General features: G+C 42.0%; 1 protein-coding gene across 1 annotated transcript in view; it reads left to right on the top strand.

The window, feature by feature from the left end:
* The window catches only part of ches1 (checkpoint suppressor 1), a 54,586-nt gene that overhangs the window by 22,942 nt on the left and 9,959 nt on the right, over window positions 1–21,685 (top strand). Inside the window, exons 2-4 of the mRNA XM_067482155.1 lie at window positions 2,034–2,633; window positions 12,830–12,981; window positions 20,432–20,490. Coding sequence (XP_067338256.1) covers window positions 2,052–2,633; window positions 12,830–12,981; window positions 20,432–20,490 — 793 coding nt within the window. The 5' untranslated portion in view covers window positions 2,034–2,051. The remainder of the gene's footprint in view (window positions 1–2,033; window positions 2,634–12,829; window positions 12,982–20,431; window positions 20,491–21,685) is intronic.

The raw sequence follows: 21,685 nt of genomic DNA, 5'->3' as shown, positions 1-21,685 counted from the left end.
CTCTGCATTCCAGTGGACTCCTACTAAGAACAATGTCACAACCGTGCCCTTACTTCCTTCCCAATACAAGCACACACATCGTGACAAGCCTGTCAAACACATGCATAAACACACACTCGCACCTTGAAAAGCCTGTCAGACACCCTTTCTATCTCGTCCAGTCCTTTGATTGTGCGCTCACTATTTTCAGCTACAGTGTTATCGTCACCAGGGCAATTTGAATTCATTACGCTCAATGTCAATATTGGTGCAACCGCGCTGTACCTCAGACAGGTACAGCTTGTTGAATGAGTATGCAGGCTGTCAGAAAGTATGAGAAAAGAGAGGGGAGAAGAAGTGGAGAGGAGATCAAAGACATTCAGCTCCAGCGAGCGATTCCCTGCACCGTGAAGAGACTCTGATGGAGCAGTGGGGTGACTATAGGCTGGCTGACTATACGAAGAGCAACAGCGCAGTAACTATACATCACCTTTCTATATTTAACTCAGTCCTTTCCACTAGAGCTTATCAGCACTTTTAAGCACAGATATCTACGCTGGTTGAAAAGTGCGAAAAAACATAAAACAAAAACAAAAAAAGATGGCGAAAAGAGGAGATGCAGAAATCAGTAGAGGAGCAACAAAAACCGAGCAGGGAGGAAAAAGAAAAAAGTGTCAGAACAAGAGAGGAGCTGAGTTGTTTTGCTCAGTTGCCATGGTGACACGGCGGCCAGAGCTGTAGGGAGCTGACAGTTGTCACGGCACAGCGGGTTGCCATGGGTGACAGCTGTCAGTCAATCACGCAGAGTGAGGGGACAGATCGGCCGATGATCACCTTGGATTAGAGAGCGATCGCATCACACAGGGGCAAGCCAGAACATATCTGGACTTAATCCTCATGTACTAATGGTGCCGCGCTTGGGTGTGTGCATGTGTGATTTTATACTGTGTGTGTGTGTCTGCACGTGTTAGATCTGCTTAGATCTGCACCCTTTTTTTTTTTTTTTTACCCGCTGATTGCATCTATGTGTACGTGCATCTGGACCTTTTGACCAAAATGTATCTGTGCATGCAAATTTAGCATTGCTTCTTCACATGCTTGTGTCTGCATGTGTGATATGTGTGTGTGTGTGTTAGCACATGTGGGTCCTAGCAATGTGGTGTACATGTGTCCAGACTCTAAAACATGTTCACAGGGTGAGTGGAGCAGATTACATTTTGCCATAGCTGCTGCCTGGGTCCTTCCCACAGCTGTCTGTGCTAGAGGACAATCAAAGGCCTAGTTGTGGAGCCTTCTGATTGTGGTGTGATAGTCAGACCCATTCCCCCACAGCATTGCTCTCATGTTAGGAGAATAATGGTCTGATTAGACTAGGGATGGATTTGAATTCACTCTCTTAATTTGGTTCTTTCTTTTCTTGGCAAATCTCATGAATATGATCATCTGTGTTCACAGATATTGCACAGTGGAATTAAGCCTGACCATTGGACAGTTAACTGTTTTTAATGTCTGGCAGTTAAAGGTTACATTGCACTCATTCATAGATCCAACCTTGACAATTAAATTTCCCCTTGCTGTTGTAGTGAAAGTGCACTGGAATCGGATATGTGACCCTGTGACTATTAGACCTTTAACTGTATTCACATGTTATGACAGAAGCTATGTGTAATGTCAATACCTAACTGACACACTAGTAATTAGAGAGAAGTTGTACAAGGCAAGATTTCCTCAACCGATGAAGCGCAACATTTTCTGGCCAGGTCAGAATTGGGTAGAAAACCTCAGAGAAATATGATGATTTATACTTCCCCTTCAAATCACACACAGCCTAATTGAAAATGTGGTCAGAACCTTGTGTTGCGTGCCTCCACCCTTTGGCCCTTGACGAAAATGAAGGCTTTATGTGAGAAGCCAACTGAATTTCATAAGCTGACCTTGTTTCTTTTCTCTCTTTTTGATTTTTCCCTTTCCCCACTCCTCCTTCTCTCCACCCATTCTGTGACCCCTCCTTCCCGCTGCTCTTGTCCTCCTCTCTTTGCTGTGTGCCTCTTCAGGAGTGAGCCCTGGGCTGGATGGGACCCACCATGCCCCCCAGTAAGAAGGCCCAGAGCCCCAGTAGTGGAGCCAGTGCCTCACAGGGCATGAGCCCACCCTATCGGCAGGGGGACGCCGCCACGGCAGCATCTGAGGCGGAGGCGGCTGACCTTTCCCTGTCTCTGTCCGCCTCTTTCTCCAAGGCCGAGGACGAGGAGCTCACCAGCCTCTCCTGGCTTCACGAGAGCACCGACCTCCTCAACAGCTTCAGCCACTCGGGGCTGCGTAGTGTCTCTCCTCTGCAGGACCCTGACGGCCAGCATCCGCGCTCTCCTTCTTCCTCGTCTCCCTCCCCAGATGACCCTTTGCTCGGCGACGCACACTCAGCATATGACTTGGCAGCAGGGGCGAACCGAAAACCGCCGTACTCCTTCAGCTGTCTGATTTTTATGGCAATTGAAGATGCGCCAAACAAACGGCTCCCGGTGAAGGATATCTATGGTTGGATCCTGGAGCACTTTCCTTACTTTGCAAGTGCCCCTACAGGCTGGAAGAACTCAGTGCGCCACAATCTATCGCTCAACAAGTGCTTCAAGAAGGTGGATAAAGACCGCAGCCAGGTAAAGACACAAGCATTTATGTAGAGAAATACTGGATAATAATGACTTTCCTTTAAAATATGGGCTAAGCATTAAACCTCATTCAATTAGTTCCAGTTGAAATGTGTCCAAAAATCAAAATTTGATTTCAAAATATGATGTAATTCCTTTGTTTCCTCAGTTCTTTATGTTCAATCAGAAAACCTTTAGACAGAATTTTATTTAAATGAATTTGTTGTTAATAATTGTTATTGTTATTAGTTACTGTATTTTGTTAAAAGAAAAAAAGACTATATTCTACAAAATAAGCTTTTAAGAAAGTATCACTGCTGTATTGGGTTTGATCCCGAGCCAGTCAGACCCTTAAAACATGAAACGTTCCACTGTGACCTCCCTTTGTTGAATTGTCTCCTTTAAATCAAGGGCAGAATGAAAAGCTGTTACCAGGCATCTCATTTTTAGATTTTATCAGCTGTAATCATCCATCTATTCATTAGCTATGCCGGCTTATCCGTTATAGGGTTGTGGGGGCTCTGGAGCCCATCCCAGCTGGGGTGTGAGGCAGGTTACACCCTGGACAGGGCTTCTGTCTATCACAGGGCTGACACATAGACATCATTTAGCCACTACAAACTAAAATAGTTGGCTGTTATGTGAGATGTCCAAGTGCTCAAAGATGGATTGTCACATTTTGCAAAGATGGTGAGTAATTTATTTTGTTTCTGCCATCAAATAGAAAGAGGTCTGTCTTAACAGGTTAACACTAGCCGACTGGAGACTAGTAAGAATGTCTCCATTATACTTTTAAATATGTCGCATCAACATTTTAGGACCCTGCAAACAGATAAAGTAAAATAGGTAAAATATTTCAGTGCTGTGAAACAATTGTGATTCTATAGGTTCGAAATACAGAGTTTTGTTTATGTAATTTTGATCATTAGTTATATACAATGTCTAATATATTATGTCTAATATCAGTTCTTGTACCATTTTATCATGTAGGTTCTGCTCTTTTCAAGTATTTTTTTCTGTACTCCTTTGTCGGAGCTGTGACTCTAAGGAAAATGACTAACAATCCCATTTGACCTTCTCAATCCTGGCTCCAACACTCACCCAGGTATTGAAACTCTCAAATGATTACCAAGCTTAATTCAAGACAGTTCTGGGATTTCTTAATCAGAATTCATCCATCATATTCGGAATACTTCTATGGTAAAGTAATACTGCAGTCACATGGTAAATACAGACCCATTACTCACTCTATCATGTGTGGTTAGAACTTATTTCACAGCTAGACAGTTATCAGCGCTTTGCAGGCATATCCAACTTGAAGTCAAACATATTCTGTATTTTGTCTACAGCTGTACCAGATTCGGCCTTATCAATACTTGATGATCTCTGCTTTCATAGTTCTCTTTCACTCTGACGTTCTGCGTTGCCCCAGTGGGAACAGCATTTCGCTTTTGATTTAAGTCTTGATACAGTCTTTTATACCGGCTTTCCCATCCAGATTTTACTCCATTAAAGACTCGGGGTAAACGGGGAATGAATCCCTCACTCAATTAGTGCTAAATTAATACTGCAGGATTTAATAACACAGATGCCAGCAGACTTTAGATTTTATCTCGCCTGAGGGTGTTGGGGGTGGGGGACAAACAGCGAGGATCAACGGCAGCTTTGCATGTTTGGCTGGTTGAGATTTGAAGGAGGGACACAGGAGCTCTTTATGCTTTCCTTGACCAGTGTGTGAACCTGGACTCGCCTTTTTGAGTGAGTTACGTGTGTGTGTGTTTGTGTGTGTGTGTGTGTGTGTGTGTGTGTTTGTGTGTGTTGAAGAACAAAATAGATGAAGGAAGAAGATGACATGTTGTATGTGTCTATTCGTGTGTGCGTATGTGTGTGCACCAACCCTGACACTATGCTGACATCTGGCCCTTGACTACAACGGCACAGAGTTTCTCTTGTATACATATCTCCATAGTAACTAGGTTGCAGTTGACATAAAAGTATGCTGTTGCTGTAGCAACGGCACAACTGATTCGGCTTTACTGACTTGGGCGCGTGTGAGCTTCACATGGGCACTGAGGTGCTGAGTGGAGGTAGAATGAGTGTATATTCTCATCTTGCGGTATACGTGCATACTGTGTGTGTGCGTGTGTGTGTGCGTGTGCGTGTGTGTGTGTGTGTGTGTGTGTGTGTGTGCACTCATGTGGAGCAGCATGGATAGAGGTGATTTTTGCAAGGACAGCCTGTCTTGTCTTCCTGTCACTGCACACCATTTAAGACAGCGCACTAATTAACCCTTCAAACCTATTCCCCTCTCTCGCACGCAGACACACTTCCAAACACACACAGGGCTTGTCTGATACGCAAACAAACAGATGCACACACTTACACACACAAGCAAGTATGCATGAATGCTTAAAATGACTCACACACATACACATGTACACACACACACACACACACACAAGCGCAGTGTTGGTGTAGAAATGAGGGCACATCTCTGCAGACTCCTACTCTACCTGCCAAGTGCTGTGCTTTATCTGAAGCTGCAATTACAGAATCTCTGTAATTTTAGTCAGACTCCACCATTCAAAGCTTTTCACTGAGAATATCTGCATGTGAATGCTCCCTTTTTCTCCCTGCTTTGCTTTTTGGTTTACCTGTTTATGTTCTTTTTTGAATTGAGCATGCAATTACAGGGTTGAGGATATTCTCCTTTATATTGCATTATGTTTTACTCACTGCTCACTGTGAAAAAAAGCAGAAAGATCTAGGGAGTTGGTTAAGGGGAGGTCAAGTTATCGCCGTGATGGATAGACAGAGACACACAGAGAAAGAAATGGGGGAGGCGGGGAGACAGGGCTTGCTGTGAACACACCAAATCATGTTTCCATCAATTTGCAGAGGTGGAGATTAATATGACAGTGGCCTATTTGTTCCAGTGACTGTATTTCTGGGTCATATCCAGGCAGATGATAAGATGAGGACTAGTTTAGAATAAGCTTGGTGCTCTGTGTGTGTATGTACGTGTCAGTGTTAACTTGTGGAAGTGCAAACTTGCGAGGGAGAGCGTGAGAGAGTGTGAGTCCCATGGTTGCCATGGCTTTGTTTACAAACAGAATTCTTCACTGTGCTGAACGACATGACTTAATGAAGAGTTTTTGCCCTCCGACTTCTGGATCAGCGCTGAAAATCAGTGTTGTAACACCACAGCACACACAAACACACAAACACACAGTTGCACAGTGATATATCTCTTAAAGCCTCTTATGAAAGCACAGCAGAGCAAGCTGGCAGTTTTGTAATCTAAAACTCACTATGAAATCGTTCAGCGTTGCACTTAAGTGCGTCACCTCTAAGTTAACCTTGCCTTGGTCAAATGAGAGCTACTCTTTAGGTTGTGACTTCTTTTTATTTATTTTTTTTAAGGTCTAATTTTGTTATCTGTGTGGTTTCAACGTAGAATCAACATGGACTTAGGCACTTGTTTCTAAGCAAGACTCACCCTTTGAACCAAGGAGAGAATTTCAATTATTCTTTTGTCTCATTTATTGTAATTTGATGATAACAGTTGACCTGACATTAGTGGAGCCTAGTGGATGGTACTGTAATGGAGGAACTGGTATTCGAACCACGGACCCTGTGGTTCGCAGACAATTGAGCAGAATATTTATATTGTGAGTTGATGGTTACCATGTGACTCCAAATGATGCAGCATATACCTAGACAACACTGTTTATGTTGTCTTTGCTCTTGTGTTGTTTAAAATCTTTTTTGTGTAACATATTTGTTTCTGTCATTGTGAGCTATGAATATGAAGATAAGCTTTGTTGTCGGTCTATATCTAAGTTTGGTGCTTTCATACTTGGAAAAAAATCCCATGAAAGAACAAAAAGCTCAAAATAATTTATTTAATTTGAATGCAAGTGACAACATATGATACGTGTTTACATTGACCTATGCCTAGTTTGTGCCTCCCATGTTTCAGTGATTTACGTGTTAAATTTTTGCTGTTTGAATTGAGGTGTGATTGAAAAACAAATGTGCATCAAATCAAACCAGCAGCATTTGGGAATCTGGACATGACCTAAAAACATCTGCAAGTCTTGACAAATGACCTGCCGAGTTTTAAAAGTTTGCTCTGCATTGATCTTGGAGGTAAACATTAGCTTATCTGTGAGTTGTTGTAATCGCCATTGCAAAAATACTGATAATCAAAAGCCTAAAGTGGGGCAACCTTCAGACTAAATTAAAAGTACATGAAAATCTGATTTGGCACTTTTAGTAGAAAAGTATATTTAACACCCGTAGAAGAAATTTCCACGTTACTCTACTACATTTTTTGATATGCTGACCAAAAATAGCCTGTTGTGTATTTGCACTCAAATAGCCTTTGACAAGACCAGAACTAGCACGGATCAAGCAACTCTTTTGGACCCCTCCTTTTTTCATATTCTGCCTCACTTCTCTTGAAAAGCTGTGTGTTTCTCTGTGTTACAACATTTGCATCCTCTGCTGTAATTATCATTTCTTTGTACATGTATTAAAGCTTCTGCTTCAGTTCTGAACAACAAACCTCTTTTTTTTTTCCAGCTGTACTGAATATCTTAATTGATGTGGTTCAAACATGTTTCTGGTCCACTACTCCTAAAATATACTTTAATAAGAAATCATCTGTTTATCTGTAGATGTAAAGTAAGTTATGATGGATCCTTGTATTACAGTAGGTTAATCAGGCTTAAACACAGCTAGGTTATGCTTTCACTCTAACTGGGGCTGTGTCCATCATAAAATTGTATGCAGCTGTAGTACCTTTAGATTTGTAGTACTGGTAAAAGTCATATTTCACATGAAACTTTAGTGAAAAACAAATCCTCTTACACTGATGCTTCTTTGACCATCACATGTCTTTTTATCTGAGTTCATTACTCAGTAGGACAATAAAATGTACTTTCTCCTCTCATTAGCCAATATGAACTCTACAGTATGTGGATGTCATGGTTCAATGGTGTAAAACTGTAGTTTTCCCTCAGAGTCATAGGATGATTGTTAAATAGGCTCAGTAAGTTCCTAAAGTAGCTGGGTACTGGGTTTTTTTTTGCCATTAGTCAAACAGAAGTGAGTAATGTATTTGTTAGAGGCTATTTTCAGCTGCAGAGAGGTGCACTTATTTTAGGCTGAAGAAGTTAACTACACATCAGCACGTCAACAAGTGCAGCTGTCTAGTTTATTGATGTGTTTTTATCTAAATAATATCATATTTCTACAGATGGCAAAGCTGGTCAATTGGTCAGTCCACCACTTTGGTCCAGATGAAAATATCTCAGCTATTAGATGCGTTGGCGTGAAATGTGTATGACACCGATTTTTCCTACTGAATTAGGTGATACTCTAACTTTTGAACCATCAACATCATAAGGTTTACCTATTATTAAAAAGACTCAACAGCTGTTGAATGGATTGGCATGTGGTGCATGCATTCATTTCTATCAAAGGATAATGTGTTATACTTTAGTGATGCCCTGACTGACTTCTTCATGTGAGTAGGTTGCCATGGTGAGATTAGTGTTTAGGTCAAAGCCCCACACATCTGGTACAGCATGGCTGCATGCTCATAGTGTTAAAAGTGTGTGTATAATAATGGAGCTCTATGGCACAGAAGGACAAGACATATTAGGTTATGGCTATGCAGACAATGCTCGTAGGATGCTCGTAGGACTCTCATGTTTTTACATGTTTTTTTTTTGTATGATAAGTCTGCATTTTACCAGTCTTGAAAAGATCAGGAATGCAGTAGCAGTAAGTAGTGTAGTGCTACTAGCGGGGTCAGTGGCAGCAGGACTGTTTAATATCTCCCATTGCCAAGGGAGACCAGCCCCCACAGCTTATATAACACAGGAAACAGATGTTGGCAACACAAAATCACTCCCCCCCCCCTCCTCCCTGTTAGTCTCCTCTTTCTTCCCCTTTTGTCTTTTACTCACATCATGACGTGTCCCAGTCAAGTTACAGTATGTATGTTTTGTCCATCACACATACCTGTACATTTGTCAGTTGTGTCATTGTTCAGTGGTTTGAAACATAAAGGTACAGAAGAACTGCTGCTACCTTAATCAACACTTCTACAAACTACTGTGGTGACACAGATACATATAATTAAATATATTTCTTTGTAGTTAGCGTAATATTGTTTTAACTTGCAATTCGGAGTCTAATGAAATGTCTAGTGAGTTTTAGTTTCCCACTGCGTGAGATATTTCTTCAAGTAGGGGGTTGATGTTTCAACTGGATTATTTGTTGTGTAATCCCACTCTTCAGCTGCAAACACTACAGTGATGGAACTATTTTCCAGCACATAGATGCAACACAAATGAACACCTCATCCAGAAAACAGCACTCATCTCAGAATAGTATCAGACCAGATGGGTTCAAAGGATAGACAGAGGAAATAATAAAAATGGAGATCACACATATAGTTTCAGGTGAATGTCAAGACCACTGCCCTCTACCGCCTGCATTAAGGCTTTAGGATCCTACTGTGTGCAGGTATCCTATTTTTTAAATATATATATCATATTTTATCAAAAAGAGAACATAAATCCCATCTCTGACCTCAGATACGTTTTGTGATAATCCATTTTTGAGGCCTGCTGCTTTTTTCTTAACTTTACAAATTTGTCATAAGATGAAAAGTGCATATCAGTTCTTCTTACTTCAAAGCTCATATGATGCCTGTTACCAAGGCGACCATTCTAACCCAGGTGACAGACCCTTCCTGGGGGTGGGTGGGCTACAGATTGAGTGTTTTGATTGGCTGGCTGGTCGGCAGCAGCAGGGGATCCAGCAGAGAGAAATTCTGTGGCGAGCATTGATTTAATCGGCTGGCAAGCAGGCACACAGAGAAACACACACGCATGCACATATATAGAGAGCAAAAATGTGCGTGTGTGTGTGTGTATGCACACACGGCTGGTGAGCTGGAGGTGCAAGGGGAAATTTGGCCCAGTGGGGGTCACCTCTGTGGGAGCAAGTGTATGTGTGTGTAATATCATGCTCTCCAGGAGAGGCGTTGCTGGCAGTAATAGAAGCACTCCCAGGAGCAGACCACACTGGGTAATATCACACTCCCTAGGGAACTTGCCACACACACACGCACACACACACACACACACTCACAGCAAAGCACAGTACATATGCCCTGTGTTCAACACAACTGACATACAAATGCAAAGATCCAGGCAGGGGAACACACAAATCAGCAGTGCACACACATGTTATTAGCATCTTGCCTTACAAGTTCAGATGCTGCAGTGAGTGGTAGCACAGTTCTGACTGATTCACTCCACATCCTGAAATCAAGAGACAGAGTACCCAGTGTAGCCAGGACAATACATTCAACATCTTGACTCTACTCTGCTTCAAGTTGCATTTTGGAGTTAAGTGAAATTCTTTTTTTTTTTTTTTTTTTCATAATTCATAATTTTCTTGTGGCTCTTGTGTCTATGGCCTCAAGTTGATTGAGATTTTGAGGGTTTTAATTGGTGGTAAAAAGAGAGACCGTTGCAGGACACTACTGGAAGGTGTTACAAAGATGTGCCAACGTGATCCTGAAGGAACGACTGATTTCAGTGTTATCCTGCCATTGATTGGCAGGTTATCGGTCATTGTCAGCCCATAGTTATGGGTGGGTAGGTTATAGAGCACAGGACTTACACATAAGAGTCTCCAGTTCTTGTACTATTTGTTTTTTGCAAGTCAGTGTTGTTACTTTAGTTGTTGTTGTTTCTGATTTTTAACCCACCTCGCAATCTTTTCCTTACATTGTCAATTTTGTGCCTAAATTTAACCAAAACAATGAAACTTTTAGTGCCAAAACCAGATGACATTGCAGTGCACAATATAACATCATGTTGAGCTACTGAACTTACTAGTATTTGCAGGAGGGACCTAATGGCCCATATCCATAGTGATGGTAATAACAGATAATTGTCATTGAATGGTGTGATAACATCCAAAGAAGAGAATAGAAAGCATTGTTCTGCTAAAAAGGATGTATATTTTCTCAGATATTTGTCTTAGAATTAGGTTTTTTATTAATTAAGTAAAGCCAAGTGCCACTTCATATTTTAAATCCCCACACCTTGTTTTCAAATGCTCCCTTGACTTTGAGTTAAAACATTGGTTACTATAGCAACCACAGCTTTACCTGAACTTAGCTTTGTTTTAGGATGTTTTTACCTTCGTTTTCTTATTTAAGATCATTGAGCAGCATTGTCCTCTACTTTACACAAAGGATGTCATTTCTTGTAACTCTTTTGTTTCTGGGCGCAAACTGTTAAGGTAAAAACTAAAAGTTCCTGGTTAGCGTTATAGTTGTTTTGGCTCCGTTTAGGGATCCCTTGAGATTTGGGTCAGTTTTCTGGGGATTTGTGGGTGTGCCTCCGTCCAGAACTTCCAGCCGTTTCCGACTAGTCAGTCCGTGTGTTGCCCTCAGTTGTCAGGTGTGTGCTTCTCCCAGACTGTCAGAGCCTAGAAATCTGTGATAGTTCGTTGAAAGAGTTTATATGTGAACTATCCGGTCTTTGAAAATTATTCTCTCCCAATCTCCTCAAGCCAATCAGTTTGCAGTTTCTTTCAGAGCTCCATTCAAACATCCAGCCTCCTCCCCATCACCACCTCATTCCAAGGGGTGTGCCAGCACCACCACACTAAAGTTACTTCCCACTTGTGGCTTACTTCACAAACTTATCCTCTTATCTGCTCTACATTTTGGCCTATGTGTTTCAATGCCCTGATCATTTGGGGTCTGTTTACGACCGAAATATTTAAAGCAGGGCTAAGGGTTAAATTTTAGGTCCAAGGGGAAAAATTGGGATTAGGCCCAAACAATTTACCAAAAAATAGCATCATGTCTTCCCACAAGTAAAGTAAGGTCCATTATGTCTGTTAAAGGGATTATATCTCATGATTATATCTCATATTTCTCATGATTTAGGTAGAAAGTTTTTCCCTGGAACACGGCTCACAGTGAGGCCAATGGAAAATCCAGAATAGCAGGGACATTACATCTGCACAAACACGCTGAATTTCATTGGATATGAAATATTTCAGTGCTGAAATGCCATCCCCCTTTAGAGAGACGATAGAAAATGTTTGTTTTCATAATTTAGGCAAACTGACCCTTCAAGTAGTCACTATCCAAAATACTGCAAATTACTGATGTAGTGGAAACATTAAAGTGTGTTTTTCTCATGCACTTTAACACAAAAAGCACCTCCACTTTTAGATTTTGTCTCCAATTAAAGCTCACAAATGCACGGCTCTGGCACATCTGACATTTCCCTCTTAATAGATTCCTTGCAGTATTTGCAGAAATCAGAAGGCTGCAGTCCTGACATCTCCCCACCCTGTAGCCTGTACCTGTATCATATCACAGAGCACTACAAAGTGAGCTGAACATGAGGCAGAACGGCTTTATTTTTATATTTACCTCTTTTTCCTCTTCCCCTTCCCGCCATTCTCGGTCTCTTGTCGTACACAAACTCCCGATTTTTCCACAATCAGATGACAAGACAGATGAAAGCAGGCTGTGAGAGGTAGAGATGGGAAGTGTGCTTTCATGGCGGCCTGTCAGAGATCCCTCCCCTCCCTATAATCTATAGGCTGGTTTTACTCAGATTGGTAGCCGACAGCTTCATTAGGTGAGGGGGAAGGAGCTTTGATCTAAAAGTAGGTACCATCATTGCCTCTGGAGTGCAAAAAAAGTTTCCCTGTTTCTGTCTTAATAAGAAAAAAAAGCTACAATATTCTTTTTTTTTTTTTTTTTTTTTTCCAAGGAGAGGCAGAGGTTCGGAAAGGATTGAGCCAGATAAATTTGAAGATGTATTAATTCCCATTCCTGTGAGTGTTATCGTCCTTGGGGATGAGGGATTGTTTGTGTCTTTTCTGCTATTGTTTTGAGCCATTGGATGCACAGAATTCGGTGTGTACAGATGATTTGGTAAATAAGAATCTGGACTTTAAGCTTGTGTTTGGGCTTTGGCTCAGGTCAGTGCGCTGCGCTGTGTTTGTGATGTGCTTTGAGGGGGCCCGATAGCACTTTCAATAACATTTCTCTCATCTCTGTCTCTGTCTTCTCTCGACTGCTCCCACACTCTCTACCTCCCCCCTCCTCCCTTGTTTTTCTTTCTATCTCTTGTTCTTTCTTTCAGAGCATAGGCAAAGGCTCTCTGTGGTCCATAGATCCGGAGTATAGACACAACCTGATCCAAGCGCTTAAGAAGACGCCGTACCACCCCTACTCGCCCGGCCTGGCCACCCCCTCCACCTCCCCTCCCACTCTGCCTCAGACATTTCACCACAGGTAAGATGGCTTAGGCAGATTATGCCCAATTGTTTGATAAGCTAATATGTTATTTGCCTAATTTATTGCTTAATACTTTGAGTTTGATCCAAGAGTGAGGGTTCTGTATAAATGCACATACACTCATGGATATATGCTACAGTTCACAGCTGTGTCTTTGCTTTCGTCTCTCTAAGCCACGTTCAGCAATTATCTCAGACACTTTTTTCTTAGGTATATGTGAAATCCAAAAGTAATCCAGACCTGCCGTAGCAGTCACGTACAGAAATGATACTCTTCAGCCTGCAATTCTGTAATGTGGATGGATTTAGATGATGTTGAATTCGACTAAAATGTATCAATAAGTAAATATATATGTCACTAATAAGATTTCGGCTTGTCCCTTCAGGGATGGTCACAGCAGAACGTGTTCCGCACGTTAGTTTGGCATGTTCTTTTTACATCGGATGCCCTTCCTGCTGCAACCCTCCCATTTTGTCCGGGCTCGGGACCGGCCCCAGGGTGGCCCTTGTTGGCTGGTTGGGGCTTGGCCTGGTGGGGTGGGATTCAAACCTTCTATATACAATATAACATTGTTTTCTTTCAATCTGACTGCTTTGAACTTCTCAATTCTAAGGCATAGACTGCTTTACTAATTGTGCTTTTTAATTATTTTTTGGTCTCCTTTAAAACTAATCCCAACCATTTTTGCTGACTTCTGAAAGCAAGACATTGTGAATGAGACTTGGTCACAAGGAGAGGCACATGTGTAAGATCATTTAGGCAAACCGACTATATTAAAATCTTACCTACACACCACCTCATAAACAGGTGGCAGGTCGAAATAGGCAATTTATCAGATTAGGCAGTTAATTAAACTCCTTAACAAACATTACTGCTACAAATAAACATCGACTTTTGACCTCCGCCATGGTTATGGTCACTTTTAAAGCTGTAACTAACAAATATTTGTACTGATTTAACAATTTTTAATCAAATTTTCTTTCGATTAATCTATTGGGGTTTTTATGACTAGTTGATTATTGCTAGAACTTTCCCTTTTCCTGAGTAACAGAAATACAAAATAAATCGGTTACACATTTTAATCTGTAAAAGATGAATTTGAATTTTAACTGTATTACTGTCCCAAAGGCTAATGCAGTACATAACTTCATACACCTGTAAATAAAGGAACCATTTCAAACTTTTTATTACACATTTTTACCTAATGAATACTTTAATCGCAAAGGTAAAATGTCTACAGTGTAGCCCTAATTAGGAAAGGCAATGTTCATATTCTGTTATTCGGTTAATTATATTCTGTTAATTACCAAAGATAGTGTTGTACAACTTGTTGAGTATGATTCATTTCAGTGGCTAGTGCTGACTTTAATTGTTTTATTTATCTGCAAAAAGTTGCTTACACCTTCCTACAGTGTAATGTTCTTTCATATTTGTGTTTTTTAGGACTATATGCACAAAAGCAAACTGCTTCCAGCTTGCAAATGCAATGGAAAGCACATTGCCATACGAGCCATAAACATTTGCTCTAAAGAGCCTTCCACTGAGTTCTTTGTCAGAAACTCAACAAAACACGTCTACTTTCAAGCACTTGATGCCAACCAACAATTACAAAAAACTCACTGTAATAAACTCTTCCGTTTTTGTTTTTGCCCCAAGATTTTTTCTTTTGAGATGTTGGTGCATAGCTGTTAGGCTGCTGTGGTAACGTTAAGCCATTTCCGTTTTACAAAAGGGTGCGTTTATTAGGTCTCTGTTTGAAGATTTCCCACACTTTTGAAAATAAGGTTCAGGCTTTCCAGAAAAATAGTCTGATTGTCAGCATGCCTGGGATTGTAAGCTGCCATAGTGGATTAACGTAAACCTTGTTAGATATTAAGGCACTCAACTATTAACAACATATTTACATAATTTGCATAGACGTAATCGATAATAGATTGAGCACAAGTGCACTTCCCCATAAAGCAAAGTTAGAAAGAAGGAAGAAGATTGGTATCAATACTTAAATCTATAAATCCTAATAATACCCATCCCTGAGTGATTGTTTTGCTTTGCAATTTTGAAACTGGAAGATTGGTGTTTAATTGTGGCTTACTTGTGGAGTTCCCAAGATAAATTCTGTAGAGCACTTTTGTATTTAGATATTTATGAGGCATTAGTGTCTATTCAGGACATTTTAACTTGCTGATGAGACAAAAACAGCATTTAAAAATTGCCATTTTACACATTTCTGTTGTTTTAGCAATGATTAATAAAAAAAAAAAAAGATAAACAAATATATATGGTAGATCCTGCTCTGAGGCCTGTCTTAAACATACACGGCGCTTTCCTCCATCTCGCTTACTCTCTCTATCCTCTTTCTCCACCCACCTGGCCCCAGGCATTAGAAAGCTGACCCTTAACTTAAATCTTTTTGCACACTGTTTTCATGCAACATTCCCACCCCCCACCCCCCTTTCCCTCCCCCTCAGGCACATTACAGGTAAAAAGCTCTGGTTGCCATTTTTGTCTCGATATGTTCACCTCACCCTCTCTTTAGCCTACCATGTCCATTCCCCTGCTTTGCCTTTCCTGCAGCTCAGAACACTCCTTCGTTCTACTCGTCCCGCTCTCTTGTCTCCTCTTTTAATATCCCACACACCCTCCTGCTCATCCTCAGGCATACATTACAGCTAGTGGGGCACCCAGTACTCCGTCTTCTTTATTTATCCCTGCTGTGATTTATCCCCTCTCTTTCTCCACTCTTTTCACTCTCTCTCCACCACTTTATCATTCAATTAAATCCTCTTTTGTCTATGTTCACTTCATTTTCTGACCCCTCGGAGCACTCACACACACACCTGCAATGTACACACACACACACACACACACACACAACCCTCTCCACTTCACAGCGCAGAGGCATCCACCTGAATTGTTTCCTCCACATTTCACCCCTCTGCTGACCTCTCCTCAGCCCTCCATTCTCTCCTTTTGCTAACTTCTCGGTTTCCAGCTCCTCTGCCCATCCCAGCGGATATGTCAGCAAGAGGTGCTCTTACTCGTCTTTTTTCCCGTTCGTCCACTTCCCTCCCTGCCTCTCTCATTCTATTTCTCTCTCTCCTTTTCTATCTTTCTCTCAATGCCCCACTACCACACCACCCCACTCCCCAGTTGATCAGGGCAGGTTGGCTTGCAGAGCCAGTGGACTGTGTAAGACAGAATAATTGGTTCACCATAAAATGTAAAAGTGTCATTTTGAACAATGAGGTATGGGGAAGTGGAACAAATTGGAGGCCGGATTCGGAACATGAGGAGAGGGGGAGAGGAGGTGGAAAGAAGTGAGGAGAGGTCGAAGTGTGGGGGAGGAGTGAGAGAGAAGAGAAGTGGTACATTTGCATTGTGATACATGATGGGAAATGATAGAATAAAGATGAAATTATGCTACCCTGTAGGTTCGCTTAAATGTATATGCGGATGCAGAGAAGGGTTTTATGGGTAACCGCAGGTCGCAGAGCCTCGCACCTCCCTAATCTCAACAATGTGTTGCTGCGGAGCTGCACATGGAGCAAGGTCATTAGTTGACATCATGAAGGCAGGTGGTGGGATCAAAACAAAAAGAAGTAAAGGAAGAAACAACAAGTAAAATAGAGTAGAATAGAGGAGTTGCTAGCAGACAAGGTTCATATATATACATAAATACATTTTTTCAATTTTGAAAAGAGATTTGTTTAAAATGCAGTTTACACCGTTTCCTTTTTATTCTACTTCTTCAGTAAAATGGGGTTGTGTAAGTAAACCTGCTTAAACTGCAAACTCGCAGCACACAAAACTTTAACTTCACCTTCAGTGAAGAAAAGTCTGTGTTACAGTGTAGCTGGAGGTTCCTTGTGATGCAACATCTGAAGATCATATGTTGTTTGTGTTTGTTTCATAAATATTAAAAACATATTATAAACATATTATAAATATTGAAAACTGTTCAAAGTCCAAGTTAATTTTGTGCAACTAACAGTTCCAAAGGAAGTCCATTCCTACAGATCTGAAAGAGAGAAAATCAGCAAATCCTCCCACCTGAGGTAGGAAATATATTAACGATTATTCAAATAGTTGCTGTTACATTTTCTCTTGTAAGGATTTAGTTGATCACTGAGTAACCAACGCAGCTCTAGGTTTCTTTCGATTTCTTTAAAATGTGAATATCAACAGAAACTAGCAGAGACAATAAATTAGCTTGGAACAGAAAATCCATTACAATTAAGCTTTTGTTTCTTTTTCTCAGGAAACAAAACATGCACAGTTGTTTGCTGTTGTAAGTATTAATTAAATACTCTTACTCTTAATACTTGATGCTAAGCTACTGCATAGCGTTTAATACGAGACATGGCCAACTTTACATTAGATTTTTGATGACCTATATTTTCCTGTGGGGGGGAAAAAAGTTAATGTTTTTCTAATCTCAGATGTCAAAACATCCTTGAATCCTTGAAAAAAGAGCTTTTGAAAACCACTTTCAACTAAGACGGAATAGCAAGGATCTCTCTGTCCCCTTTAAATAAATGGAAACCAGTGGCTGCCTGGAAAGTAGAAAATCAATCAAAGTATTTATAGTGTGCTTTAGATATCATCCAGCTCCAGCAGCGATGTAAAGTACATAGACAGCATATACAGTATGCACAATTTGTTACCAGCGAGCTAGAATATGAAAACCATTTGTTTGGCTACATTGAGCTGCTGCTGCATTATACAGTAATACATCAAGATCAACACCACAAAGCTTCTGAAGGTATCAAACATTTCAATACACAAACTTGTAATATTATAAATATATAAGTGATATTTCCATTTGATCCTTCAGTTTAAAAATAAAAACATGTTTGTTTAGGAACAAGCAGATTCAGAAAACCACTATACTACTATGTAAACTATGAGACCAAACAGACATGTCAGACAACTGACATGTGTAACATGTCAGTTACGTAATGTTTTCATAAAGCCTGTGGCTTTAACTTATGTTAAAAAGTCATCACCTTTAGCTTAAAGGTCAAGGTTATTAATTAATACATTTATTTATTTCTTTAGGACTGACTGTAACATTTGTGAGCAGCAGTGTGTCTTACGGTTTGGATTAGATGGTGAGGAAACGTGATCTATGCTAAAACAAAGGCCCAGTCTATGCTGGAATATGGAAAAAGTATGGAATATTTTTATCACTTTCTTTCTTTAAGTATTTTAGAGCTTGAAGTCCAATCAATATAACACTATCTCTCTCAAGAGCACTCAGTCTCAAGAATATTATGTTATGAAGCGTAATGACCGTGAATGGTAGCACAGCATGTATATTATACTAAGGTCAAGGACTGTCTCAAGCAGTTCTACACCACTCACAAGTGTAAGGTGAGCGCAGACGATCACAAGCTAAAGAGAGAAGAAGTGGCAGAGTGAAGAGATGGAAAGAAGCAGGAACAAGAGGGAGAGCAATGACACTTCTTTGTCCTCCACTCCTTGCCGTTCACACCTCTCTGTTTTTCATGGACCATAATAACTCACAGCACACCAGGCGACCCCCACCTACAGTTAGGCTCAAAGCGTGTGTCCGCATGTGCATCTGTACGTGTGTGTGTGTGTGTCTGAGTCAGTGCAGTTATGTGTTGCAGTCCAACTGTGTGTGCAAGCGGATGTTTTCTAAATAGGTGTATGTGGATGTGTCCAGTGTGCGTGTGTGTGTGTGTGTGTGTGTGTGTGGAAGAGGGAAAGAGAGAGGAGCTAGCAAGCATGCTGGGTAGGAGGTCAGCTCTATGGTGCATTCCTTCACACCCCATCAGCATCTGGATGAGAGGAGGAGGAAAGAATAGATGGATGGAAGGAGGAAAATGTGTGTCTCAAGGGGGTTAGGGAGGAGCTCTCTTCCTCTCTTTTTCCTTCTTTCTTCCCCACCCTCCCTCTCCCCTCCCTTGCAGAAGAATGATGAAGGGATGTGTTAGAGGGGGATGCAGAATGAGTGTCTGCCACGAGTTTAGCCCCTCGCTTACTACATTTAGTGCACAGACAGGGTCGCCTTGGCAACGGGAATGCCGCCATGGCAACACATGTAGTTTAAGGCAGGTGCTGTCGCACTGTGAAGCCATTTGTTGAGGGAGAGAGAGAGCAGGGATGGGAAGAGAGACAGAAAGGGAGTGAGAAAAAGGAGAGAGAAAGAGAGAGAGGGCGAAGTAAAGAGAGAGGGGGGAGAATGAGATGGGCAGGGGGTGGGGTGGTAGGGAAAACAGACAGGCGGTTAGCACAGGAAAAATATGTTATCGCCGTGGCAACGCAATGTGGCAACTCTCCATGGCAACAGCAGGTGGCTCAGGGCTGAAATTTGCGTTTGCTGCTTTTGCTGTTTTGTGTTGTGGTGTGTGTGTGTATGTGTGTGTTTGTGTGTGTGAGACAGAGTCCATCTTTCCCCTACATCTGTTGAGGTGAGAGCCACATCACAAGTGCAGACGTCCAAATCCTCTCATTCAGCAGCTTAGCACAACATAAAACAGGACTCATATTACAAAGGAAACTCTCCTGATGAGTGGAAACAAACGGGGCTCCTTTCTCAGAGTTCACAGCTCTCCAGGTGTTTTCTCTTCTGTTTGTGTGCTTGCGTGTGTTTGTGTGTGTGTGCGTTTCCAAGATGCGCGTTGTCCGACACAGACTTAACTGTTGTTGTTGTTTGAGAACAGACTGTCTAGCTAGAGAGAAAAAAAGGAGCATTCAGACGTGTTGTCTAATGGGGAGCTAAAGACCACTCAACCTGGAAAAGCTCTCACATCCTCTTTTTTTTTTCTCAATCTCTACTTCCTTATCCCTCCATCTTTCTCCTACTGTCGGCCTGCCAGCAGAAGTGTATCTTTTGTCTTCTTGTGTGTGCGTTTGTGTGAGTGAAGATGTCTCTGTCTATGTGAGAAATGCTGTCATTACCTCCCTCATTAGTGGTGCAATGATCACCTAAACTGAGTAGCAGCCTTTGTGTGTGCCTGAGTGCTGGTGTGTGTGTGTGTGTGTGCTTTAATGTGTCACGCTGTACACACCTCTACTTTAAACATGCCTGTGTGACATTAGTGAGTGTTAAATGTGTGTCTGCTGATGAGGTTTTACAGGTTTCTTGCGCTTTTTTTTTTTTTTTTCCCTTTAATGTGTGTGAATGGACTAGTGGCGGGCGGTGGGGGGTTGTCATGAGAAATTACCCCCATGGACTACAGCAGCGAGGCTGTAATTCTCTGAGGTAATCACAGGGAATAATGGCAACAGTGGGACACCAGGGAATCTAATCACTATAATCAGAAGCACTGGCTTATGGGCTCAAATTCCTGCCTTGCTATCTGCCTCGTGATGAAGCCCGCTGAGCTGGTTGGCTGCTCCAACATGATCAAATGATTGACCAGTTTTCTCCTTCTCTCTCTCTCACCCCCTCCATCCCTTCTTCTTCTTTCCTTTCTAGTACTCCATTGTGGTCAGGGAGTCCCCTCTTCAGAAAGAACGGAGGAGTTCTCCTACAAGGTACCGTTTCACCTCCGCAAGGCTTGCACTGTATGTCTGTGATCTCCCGCCTGTTTCTTTCTTTTTCTCTTTCTCTCTCTCTCTGTCTCACCCTCTTCCTCTCTCTTCCTCCCCACTCTCCGCCGTCTACGGATGTGCCAACTCCAATCATCTCAATTCCAAATCCCTCTTTTTAGAAGCACACCTTGAGAATACTGAGTGCTGAGTTCTGACACTTGGCCCACTGCCAGAGGAGGAATGCTTTTTCTACGGAGGTGTAGTTGAAAGTAAAAAAAAGAGAGGAAAAAGTGGTAGAAACAGAGCAAGCGAGGATGGAAAAGAGAAACAGACTGAACGAAAGGGGGATAAAGTCTCAGAAAGTCTCTTTTTCTCCTATGTACCTTTTCCCTCTGTTTCCCGTCACCCTCCTCCTCCCCCCCAAACTCCCGACCACCTCCCTGGTGGCAGGACGGCAGTTTAAATGGACATTCAATCCCAATCAGGGAGCACTCCAGGAGCTCGCTGGGCTGCCGAGTCCTAAATGGAGGGGGAAATGGATACATTAGGCATCTGCGGCGCGCCCTCCATCGCCGCTGATAATGGAGTAGTAATGGTCAAGGAGCCGAGGTTGGAGAGAGTGTCTGACTCCCTCTAGACACACGCAATCTGAGTGTGATGTGTCTGACAGATAGTCAGAGGGAGAGACGGTAGGAAAGGCCGATTCACAGTGTGCATGTGTTGAGAAGAGGGAAACATTTTAAATGTGTAATGTGTTTTTTGAAAGGAGGGAAGGTGCAGAATGGTTGGGTGTGATGTTCTCAAGCAGTTGAGAGAAAGAAAGCTGTGACAGACAGCCAGAGGCAAAGACAAGGAAAGGGAGCGGAGGGGAAAGAGGTGGACTGATGAAGAGAGAGAGGGAGAGACTGAGTGAGTTTGGGGCTGTTAGTGCCCTCCGTTATTACTTCCATCTCCCGTTCCCAGAGCTTTCAGAGCTGCTCGCTCTGAGCTGATGTGGTCTGAAATCTGCCTCTCCCCGTGGCCCAGCACTGGCTCAGGATGAACACAAGGGCAATGGCTGGCAGCTGTGTCCTTAAGCCAACCCATCACCCCACCTCCACAGCCCAGAAAGTTCATCATTCAATAGCTCTAAATTATAGAGGATCTGCTCTGCCTAAGTGTTCTTATTTTATTTAAGTACGTGGGTACCTGCTATCAC

The sequence above is a fragment of the Channa argus genome, chromosome 17 (genome assembly GCF_033026475.1).
Source record: "Channa argus isolate prfri chromosome 17, Channa argus male v1.0, whole genome shotgun sequence".
Classification (NCBI taxonomy): Eukaryota; Metazoa; Chordata; class Actinopteri; order Anabantiformes; family Channidae; genus Channa; species Channa argus.
The sequence above is the reverse complement of the archived record's forward strand: the minus strand, read 5'-3'. Positions and strand labels throughout refer to the sequence as shown.